Here is a 10,797-nt window from a genome sequence, read left to right on the forward strand (position 1 = left end):
TTATATTTATAAAGTGAAGAAAACAAAAACATGCTGAACTGATTTAACATGTTGATGTGAGTAAAAATGGACTTAGTTGTTTTCACCTCAACAAAGTCAAAACTGCAGGAGCTGCCCTCGATGTCAAAAGCCAGGAAGTTCAGGGTGACGACGTAGCCCTCGGGCTGGGTGACCACCCACTCACACACCTTGTTGTGGGGATAGGGGTTAGGGTAGTAGGGGGACTGGAAGTGTCCAGTTCCAGATAATGTTCCTCCACAAGCTGGAGAACAGGAAATCATCATTATGTTCATATTAATCTGAACTATTTAGTTTTTAGACTAAAATCTGACATATATTTTAACTATTAAAACTATTTATGACCTAATGTGTGCTTGCACCACCCATCGAATCAGTCAATAGTGTAAAACCCCAACCATATGTCATATGACTGTTTCTTTTATATGATTAAACCATTTGATGTTTCTTTTTCCTGTTTTTGAAAATGATAAATCAGTGGGATTATTCATTTAGCAGACGCCTTTATCCAAAGCGATTTACAATCTATAACCTATAGGGCATGTTGTGATCTGTGGGGGAAACCGGAGTACCCGGAGGAAACTCACGCATGCATGGGGAGAACACGCAACTCTACGCAGAAAGGCCGCAGCCGAGTTTCGAACCTGCGACCTTCATGCTGCGAGGCAACAGTGCTAACCACTGCGCCACCGTGCAGTCGAGTTCATGAAGATAGCATGACGTAGATCTATCAGGATTTTCAAAATTCTAGAATCTCACCGTCTATTCTCCTTTAAAAGCTAATGCAGGAGGCTACTTTCACGTTCAGCCTGCATGAAAGGCCCAGAGTGGCTGATCGTTTTCAAAAATAATAAGTAAAAATGATTTCTCAGTGGAGGACCACTTTAAGAGAAAGATGAATACACAAAACAATCATTTGCCACAGCCCTACAAGTAAAACCTGGGCAACTCCACTGAAGAAGAAGGATGAGGACAAAACTAACTTTCACTCAAAATAAAAGAATAAGTCCTCCTCATTAAAAAATATACAATTTTTCTGAAGTGCCATTAAAACAATCACAGTTCCTCACCACTTTTCAATTTTGAAAGACACAAATTGTCCTACTAGACCTAAAACTCAAGGTTAACCTCACACGTTCGTGAACTTTCACCACACCTTCACTGTTAGTGGAGTTTTAAAAGACAGTGTCACATGATAAATGTTCTCACCGACAGCGTAGACAGCCCTGAAGCCAGCGCGACTAACCGAACTGTCTGATTTGAAGCGAATCCATAGAAAGTTGGACGAAGAGACAATGGGAGCTGGTAGGGAACTGCCACAATACTTCCCTATCAGAGCATCGGTTTCCATTCTCCCATCTCGTACCTGGACAGAACATGGAGAAAAATTAAGTTTAAATTTAAATAAAATGAGCAGTGTCCTCACTGATGGAGGTCACAAGGCCAGGCTGAGCTCGTCAGGAGCCCCAAACAAAGGACAGGTGATGGTAAAAGAACATTAGCTGTACATCATGTAACCCGTCAAGATGTTCAGGACAATGTGGAACAATGTTCTCCTGCTTGGTTTTACATTTCACCGCCCCTGCTCAGCTCGTCTGTGCAGACCGTGCAGCACAGTGGTCCAGATCTGAGGCACGTCATTCAAGAACACAGCAGACCCTCACCCACAGCTGGTCAGGTGGTCATGAACAGCACAGACTGAAGAACATCTCCATCAGAAAGCCACTTTAGACTAAATGTAAGAACATGAATGTTTAACCTGAAGCAGACTACAGATTAACGTCCACATTTCTGCTTGGTCTGCTGGAATCACCTCTCCCAGTTTGTGCTCCTGACTGGGTAGAGACTGATACAGGTGTTCTTACCTCTACATAGTCAAAAGAGCATTGGCCGTGGTTCTCCAAATCCATATGGGTGAAGTTAAGCGCCACCTTTTCATTCAGAGGTAACCGGATCAGATAGATACACTGGCGGTTGTGGGCGTAGTTATTGGGCCAGTTGGGAGAGATGATGATGCCCTCACTGTCAGTAAATGTACCTCCACAGCCGGTGTCACCTGAAGGTCAGAAAACACATCCCAGCGTTGGAACACACACCTCTTCGTAAATCCAAATGAGTGTTTAACGTACCGCCTCCGGTTCTAACCAGGAAATCACCAGTTCAGTTCATGTTCAAAAAAACGATTCAATCCATAGCAGTCGAATTAGATAAAGGTTAAAGGTCAACTGATCTCATTTCCACATTTGCTAACATTTAGGATGGGAAGGATGAGCACCAGTTCCTCCATTTCCTTTGTATTTGGGCTGATCTACTTTTTCTATTTGAAGACCTCTGCATCATCTTCCTTTTTCAGAGGAAACTCTGATTTGAGACATCTTTCTCTGCCGCGTCACAGCTGATCCAGTAGATTAATCACCCGATCAGCAGGTCTTCTAGCTCTGCAGAAGCCTGTTAATCACCTGCTGGAGCAGAGGAACCTCTAGTCTACAACATACTGGATAGAGGTCCTTGAGAACTGCTGCATATAGATGGACGCCTCCCACAGACGTCCCACTGGCAGGAGGCCCAGGACCGGCTGTGGCGTTTATGTCTTCTTGATGGCCAGGGATGTTTTACTGTAAATTATTATTATTAACTATTACTACTAACCCTAACCACCACCCAGTAAAAAAAAAAAAATTTTTTTTCATTAAAATTTTTCTTTATATTTGCTTTTAAATGATATGATAAAACAAAGTCTCTTTGTTGCAACACACTAATGGAGGATGAATAAAGTCAGACTGGCAGAAGTACAACACATTTATAAAAATGTCCCTGTTCTGGTACGATGTCCGGTAACATGGACCCGGTCTTGTCTGATGCTGATTTCTGTGTTCTCCTGCTGAGGAGGAGGGATGTGATACCTACTTGGTGATGTTGTGTAGGTGATGTGGAAGCCTCTGTCAGACACACTGAAGTCTGAATGGAAGTGGATCCATGCACTCGGGCCAGTTGTTTGGAGAGGGGGCGGAGATGCAGTGGTGCAGAACTTCCCAAGTACTGGATCCTCGGGTAAAAGGCCATCTCGAATCTAAAATATGTTACACCACAAAAACCAATAAACGGACTAGGATAAGCTAGAACCATCTGGAGGAAACCAAACACAAGAAGAACCGGATCAGTGTCTGGTATGTGTTCATGCACATGGAGCCCTTCGAGTCATGGCTTCTCAGAACCATGCCCGTTAGAAAGCTGCAGTCAGACATCATGATGGAGTTTTAGCTTGTCAGGGTCTATTATCACTCAGAGGATGAAGGACGGCTACAAACACGCCTGAACTCAGCTAAAGATATTTTATATTGATGATTAGCTGAGGCAGCCATTTTGAACTGGGTTGACTCCAACCAGCCTTTAATGTTAATGTAGAGGTTGTGGTCTGAGAGTTTCACTCAAATCTGTTTCATGGTTCATGAGATATTTCACAAACACACACACACACACACACACACACACACACACACATATTCACGCATGCACGTGCACACACACTTGCACATTAACACATACACTTATTCACGACCGGAAAAGGGTGGCTTGCTAACTCCGGGTTGGGGGAGAGGTCCTACCTCAAGTGGAGGAGTCTAAGTATCTCGGGGTCTTGTTCACGAGTGAGGGTAGGAGGGATCGGGAGATCGACAGGCGGATTGGTTCGGCGTCTGCAGTGATGCGGACGCTGAGCCGATCTGTCGTGGTGAAGAGGGAGCTGAGCCAGAAAGCCAGACTCTCGATTTACCGGTTGATCTACGTCCCAATCCTCACCTATGGTCATGAGCTTTGGGTAATGACCGAAAGAACGAGATCGCGGATACAAGCGGCCGAAATGAGTTTCCTCCGTAGGATGGCCGGGCTCAGCCTTAGAGATAGGGTGAAGAGCTCGGACATTCGGGAGGGACTCGGAGTAGAACCGCTGCTCCTCCGGATCGAAAGGAGTCAGTTGAGGTGGTTTGGGCATCTGGTCAGGATGCCTCCTGGACGCCTCCCCGGGGAGGTGTTTCGGGCATGTCCTGCCAGCAGGAGGCCCCCGGGTCGACCCAGGACACGTTGGAGAGGTTACATCTCCAATCTGGTCCGGGAGCGCCTTGGGGTCCTGCCGGAGGAGCTGGTGGAGAAGGCCGGGGAGAGGACGGCCTGGAGCTCACTTGTTGGAATGAATGAATGAATGACTTTATTTATAGAACACATTTCCTGTACGACAACAACTCAATGTGCTTAACAGTAAAAGAGACTAAATAAAACAAACAATTATAAAATATGTACACCCTTAAAAACGATCGGTGTTTACATATTAAAATATACACATGAAACTAAAATCTATACATTCAAACATGCACACACACATATACATACACACACACACATGCACACAAACATTTATACACGCATTTGCACATACATCCATGCACAGCCATAAAACATAATTGTAAGAACTTATTTATGAATAAAACCATCTCTATGAAATGAGGACATAAATTAGAAATGAAACAACCTAGCCATATGTTTGTTCAAATAAAAAGGTTTTCAAATTTCTCCTAAAAATATTTGTTGTAGCTGCTTCCCTCTTCTCTAAAGGCAGAGTATTCCAGATCTTAGGTGCATAGACACTGAAGGCAGCCTCCCCTGACTTAGAACGTGTACGTGGTATCACCAGATCGCCCTGACCTGCAGACCAGAGTGTTCTGCCCGGTGTATAAGGTACTAGCATATCTGTAATACATTGTGGTGCATGGCCATTGAGAGCTTTATATACAAGCGGTAGGATTTTAAAATCAATTTGTTTTTCAACTGGTAGCCAATGCAGAGATCTTAAAACAGGAGTAATGTGTTCAGAATTCTTTGTACCAGTCAGAACACGAGCAGCCGCATTCTGAATCAGTTGCAGTCTGTAAATAGCGTACTGAGGAAGGGCAATTAAACGACCATTACAGTAATCGAGACTGCTGGTTATGAATGCATGGATTAGCTTTTCGAGGTCAGTTCTTGAGACGAAATGTTTGATTTTAGAAATGTTACGTAAATGAAAAAATGCTATTTTAGTTGTATGATTAATGTGTATTTTTTTTTATTCAGGTTACTGTCTAAAAATACACCCAAGTTTCGTGCTTCATTTTTACATTTAAGAGACAGAGAGGCGAGAAAGTCTACCACTGTCTGTCTCTGTGCGTTCGGACCAAATACCAGAATTTCTGTCTTGTCTTGATTTAATTGTAAGAAATGTGCAGACATCCAGGCATCCATATCCTTGATACATTGTATAAGAGAGTGAAGAGGAGCTGTATTACCAGAAGACAATGAAATATTTAACTGCAGGTCATCTGCATAATTATGATAATTAATATTGTGCCTCTGAACAATGCACAAGAGGAAGCATGTACAGGTTGAATAATAGCGGACCAAGGATAGAACCTTGAGGAACACCACAAGTAACTACTAATTTTTTAGAGTTAAACCCCCCAACTGACATAAATGACTGCCTATCTCTAAGGTATGTTTGGAACCAACTAAGAACGGGACCGGGGGAACCAACCCAGTGTTCTAACCTCTCTAACAAAATGTCATGATCAACTGTATCAAATGCAGCACTAAGGTCCAGAAGGACAAGAACAGTTACTTTGCCAGAGTCCGTGCTTATGTGTAGGTCATTAACAACCTTAATGAGAGCTGTCTCTGTGCTGTGGTTACTGCGAAAACCAGACTGGTAAGTAACAAAGATGTTGTTTGATATAAGGTAACGACTGATCTGAATAAAAACTGCTTTCTCCAGAAGTTTACTAAGAAACGGTAAGTTTGAGATCGTCTATAATTGGAGAACGCAGTTGGCGAAACTGCAGCTACAAAACAGGTAAACAAAACTGTTTCTGTGTTTAAAAAGAACGAAAGCATGCAGTTGGATCAAGGCCACTCTTTTTTAACAAGGGTTTAATGACGGCTATTTTTAGCGCGCTGGGAAACATTCCTGATTGAAGTGACAAATTAATGATTTCTAAAACATCAGATTTGACACAGGGGAAAATATTTTTAAAAAAGATTGTTGGAATAGGATCCAGGCAGCAAGTGGACGATTTTAGTTGTTTAATCAGGATATCTAGTGCTTTACCATTTAAAAGCTCGAAATGAGTCATAGTACAGAGTGCGGTACTGGAGTGCTGTTGTATGAGGTCATAATTGGATCTAGAAATATTCTGCCTAATGTTCACAATTTTACTGTTAAAGTAAGATGCAAATTCCTCACATTTGGCTAAAGATGACATCTCAGCAGGAAGACCAGAAGGAGGATTAATAATCTTATTGACTGTAGTCTAATGAGCTTGAAAGAAAAGTGTCTGGACTTCTTTGAGTTGCTTGAAGACGTTTCACCTCTCATCCGAGAGGCTTCTTCAGTTCTGAGGTCAAATGGTGGAGAGTCCCAGATTTAAACCCAGTGGGAGTTTCCCCCCGAAGAGGGAACAAAAGACCCCCTGAAGATCTTCTATGAGCCAAGGTGTGAGGGTGGGTGCGGGTCCTATTCAGCCAACTGTCTGCCATCTATAATCCAGTTTTGATATCCCTTCCCAGATGCCTCAACGCCCACGCATATCCTGGGCCATCTGATCTCAGGAATTCACATGATAGGGCGGGGCCAGGTTTCACAATGAGCTCACCCGAAACTCTGGCTGAATAGGACCCACACCCACCCTCACACCTTGCTTGGCTCATAGAAAATCACACACGCATGCACACACACACATAATCACGCACAAACGCACACACAATTGCACATTAACACGCACACGCGCATGCACGCACACATGCATGCCCACACACTGGCACATTAACATACACATAATCACGCACGCACACACACACTTGCACATTAACACACACATGCACTCCCACACACTGGCACATCAACAAACACACACACATAATCACGCACGCACACACACACTTGCACATTAACACACACACATATGCACGCACGCACACATGCACGCCCACACACTGGCACATTAACACACACACATATGCACGCACGCACAGATACACGCACACACTGGCACATTAACACACACACACATACTCATACATGCACACACACTTGCACATTAACACATATACACATGCACACACGCACACACATACGCACGCACGCTCGCACACACACACACACACGCACGCACACACACACAAACACATGACCACAAACATGCACACACACACGCACACACACATGCACACACAGCTTTTATTCTAAATTACAAATACAAAAATGTAACTTGCTAAGTTGAAAGTGTTGCTCAAATGCATGTGACCCCTTGGTTGCTAAATATGACGCTATCTACAAAGAAAGATGGATTCATAAACAATCAGTCATGAAAAGTTAAAAAATGTCCTGAAATTTTCAAAATGAACATTTATGTTGCTGCTATTTGATGTGACTGTTTTTACCGGGTTAGGCCTCGTCCTGTAGTTACAGACAGTAAATTTACATAAAAAACACAGAAAGATTAAGTCATTTTGAATGACCCGCACTTGTATAGCGCCTCTCAGAGTAAGGACTCCAAAGCGCTTTACACTACAGTGTATCATTCATCCATTCACACACACATTCATGCAATGAAATGTTCTCCAATTCATTGATCAACAGGACAGAAGAGGCATCGGCTGTTCCTACCTCTAGGAAGTCAAAGCTGCAGTCAGGATGGTGTTCAAGACTTAAGGTACCAAATGCAAACGTAATCAGAAGGCCTGGCTGTACTATCACATTCCAGTAGCAGTCTCTGTTAGGGGGGTAGTTTCCAGGGTAACCAGGTGAGTTTATGCTTCCGTAGGCTGCAGAGAGTTCACCTCCACACACTAAAAAAGAAGATTTAAACAAAGAAAGTCAAGCTTGTGTGTGACGTCTTTTATAGAGTCAGCAAGTTCAGAATAAAGCCCCCACCTGGGTCCTGTGACTGCCAAGCCACCGTGAAGCCTCCAGCGCTGATAGAATGATCGGATCGAAACCAAAAGTATAAAGAATTGTGTGAGCTGAAAAGGTCTGGCGGATTGTTTCGGCCACAGTATTTCCCAATCATGTAAGCAGAGGCGCTGTCGCCATCATGGATCTGAAGGAAGTCAAAGTTGCAGCTGGCGCTGTTCTCAAGGTCAAAGAAAGGAAAAGTGATGCGAAGAATCTGGAGAAAAGAGAAAATAAAAATGAAAGCAACATTTGAAGTATAAACTAAAGCTTCTGGTACACGTTTCTGTTTCCTCTAGTTGCACGTTTGAGTTCGACACCACATGACAGCACTAGTGAAACCAGCTGAATCATCTTTGCTGCTCTAAAATTTAAACAAGGTGATTTAGGTTATAGAGCTGGGGCAGGAGGACTAACCTTCTCTGGATCTGTGCGGATCACCCAAGCACAGCTGACCTGGTGATCATACTGATCGTGACCCGGGGTGTTCGGGTAACTGAATGAACCAGCAGGACCGGTGAGCTGGCCTCCACATTCTGCCACAAACAGTCACAGTTAGTCCAGAGGATCAGACCGGACACATGTGCTTTGGTCCAGCCTATTTCTGCTCTTCCCATCCTGTCTGGTTCTGGTACCTTGCTGCGGAGTCTGGCAGAACAAACCGGTCCACTGGGAAGTGCAGGTGCATGTGAATCCATTGATGCCATCAGTACAGGTTCCTCCATTCTGACAGGGGTTACTCAGGCATTCGTTGATGTTCTGGTCACAGTTTGGACCTTGCCATCCGGAGTTGCAGATACAAAGGTACCCAGGAGGGCTAGCAGTGCTCTGCGACCAACAAAATCCAGCATATGATTGTGAGGCTATAGAGCCGAAACATGACTCTAATGCGTCATATGGCCCTGTCTACTGCCAAGAATACAACACAAAACCTGAAAAAGATCAACAATGTCTACACCTCCTTACACAGCAGGTATACATAGTCAGTGATACATGAAAATGTATTTCAATGTTCGCCAAAACATTTTCCACATTTCTAGACGCCGTCTCAGTGCCACAGAAATCAACAGAGCAGAGGGGGGAAAGGAAAAGGGGAAATCTTCTGTTCTAGAAGCCTCATAATTCTTGTTTTTGAATTGTAGTTGAGGTGTTTGTGCTGATGCCAACATGGCTGTCCCGAACTCTTACCACACACTCTCCGTTGACACAAGGGTTGTTTGTTTGACAGCGGTCACTAATCTGAGAGCAACCAGTCGGGCCGTAACCATTACCACTGTATCCTGGTGGGCAGGTGCATACTGGGAAGCTGGAACCTGGTGGTGGTTTAATCCCAGGAACACAAGGAGAAAATGCAGTATCATGTCGTCTTGTGCACACATTTAAAACTGCATTCACACTCAATTATTGTTACACATTGGGGTGATTTTTCTAAACACAGTTCTCACAAAAATTGAAACCCTTTACCTTTACCAGCTTGTTGGTCTTACCTTGGTTAGAAGAGCAAGTAGCTAATGGGTGACAGCCTCCATTGTTGGAAGAGCAGATATTAACTGGTGTGCATGTTCTCCCATCTCCCTCATAACCTACACAGACACAAAAACAAGAACTCAAACTAAAATCAAACAGCACAGATGGTTTTATCTGCATGAGATGAGATATAGTTGTTAAAAGCTTCTGCACAAAAGCAGAGATGCAGGACTATACTTTGTCTAAACGGTGAGAAAAGGTCAAAAACATTAGATAAAGATCATGGATGTCAAAAACCAGTCGTGATTCTATATTTGTGACTAGAGTTCAGACATACCAGCAGGGCAGGAGCTACAGTGGAAGGAACCCATGGTGTTAAGACACTGAACCATTGGAGTGATGGAGCAGCCACCATTATTGGTCAAACACTCATTCACATCCTGACAGCTGTAGCCGTTACCCTGCCAGCCTGAAACACAGGAAAGGCAGGTAAATAACCAGTAAAATACTAGTTAGTGGTTAGCTAAACAAAAGACAGGTAGATAATGAGAAGACTAGTGAGAGGTTAGCTAAATAAAAGACAGGTAGATAACCAGAAGGCTAGTGACAGGTTAGCTAAACAAAAGGCAGGTAAATAACCAGTAAAAGACTAGTTAGAGGTTAGCTAAAGAAAAGACAGGTAGATAGCCAGTACAAGACTAGTTAGAGGTAAACTAAACAAAAGGCAGGTCAATAACCAGTAGAAGACTCGCTTGAGGTTAGCTAAACAAAAGGCAGGTGGATAACCAGTAGAAGACTAGTTAGTGGTTGGCTAAAGAAAAAAATAGGTATATAACCAGTAGAAGACTAGTTAGTTATTACCTAAACAAAAGGCAGGTGGATAACCAGTAGAAGACTAGTTAGTGGTTAGCTAAACAAAAGGCAGGTGGATAACCAGTAGAAGACTAGTTAGTGGTTGGCTAAAGAAAAAATAGGTATATAACCAGTAGAAGACTAGTTAGTTATTACCTAAACAAAAGGCAGGTGGATAACCAGTAGAAGATTATTTAGTAATTAGTTGAACGAAAGGCAGGTAGATTACCAGTAGAAGACTAGTTAGTGGTTAGCTACATGACAAAACTGGTAGATAACCAGTAAATAACTAGTTATTGGTGGTTAGCTTGACAAAGAGTTGGTAGATAACCAATAGAAGACTAGTTAGTGGTTGGCTAAACAAAAAGGTGGCAGATAATCAGTAGAAGACTAGTTAGTGGTTAGCTAAACAAAAGGCAGGTGGATAACCACAAGAAGAGTAGTTAGAGGTTAACTAAACAAAAGGCATGTAAATAACTAGTAAA

At 43.1% G+C, this 10,797-nt stretch overlaps 1 protein-coding gene across 1 annotated transcript in view; it reads right to left on the minus strand.

Annotated features, from left to right (window-relative positions):
• cubn (cubilin (intrinsic factor-cobalamin receptor)) overlaps positions 1–10,797 on the minus strand; it is a 74,618-nt gene that overhangs the window by 52,922 nt on the left and 10,899 nt on the right. The window contains exons 9-19 of the mRNA XM_015954833.3: positions 9,798–9,929; positions 9,481–9,576; positions 9,182–9,306; positions 8,629–8,821; positions 8,411–8,529; positions 7,976–8,210; positions 7,709–7,890; positions 2,926–3,088; positions 1,884–2,074; positions 1,228–1,384; positions 87–262 (exon numbers count right to left, since the gene is read on the minus strand). Of these exons, the coding sequence (XP_015810319.3) occupies positions 87–262; positions 1,228–1,384; positions 1,884–2,074; positions 2,926–3,088; positions 7,709–7,890; positions 7,976–8,210; positions 8,411–8,529; positions 8,629–8,821; positions 9,182–9,306; positions 9,481–9,576; positions 9,798–9,929 (1,769 nt within the window). The remainder of the gene's footprint in view (positions 1–86; positions 263–1,227; positions 1,385–1,883; positions 2,075–2,925; positions 3,089–7,708; positions 7,891–7,975; positions 8,211–8,410; positions 8,530–8,628; positions 8,822–9,181; positions 9,307–9,480; positions 9,577–9,797; positions 9,930–10,797) is intronic.

This window comes from Nothobranchius furzeri, chromosome 7 (genome assembly GCF_043380555.1).
Source record: "Nothobranchius furzeri strain GRZ-AD chromosome 7, NfurGRZ-RIMD1, whole genome shotgun sequence".
NCBI lineage: Eukaryota > Metazoa > Chordata > Actinopteri > Cyprinodontiformes > Nothobranchiidae > Nothobranchius > Nothobranchius furzeri.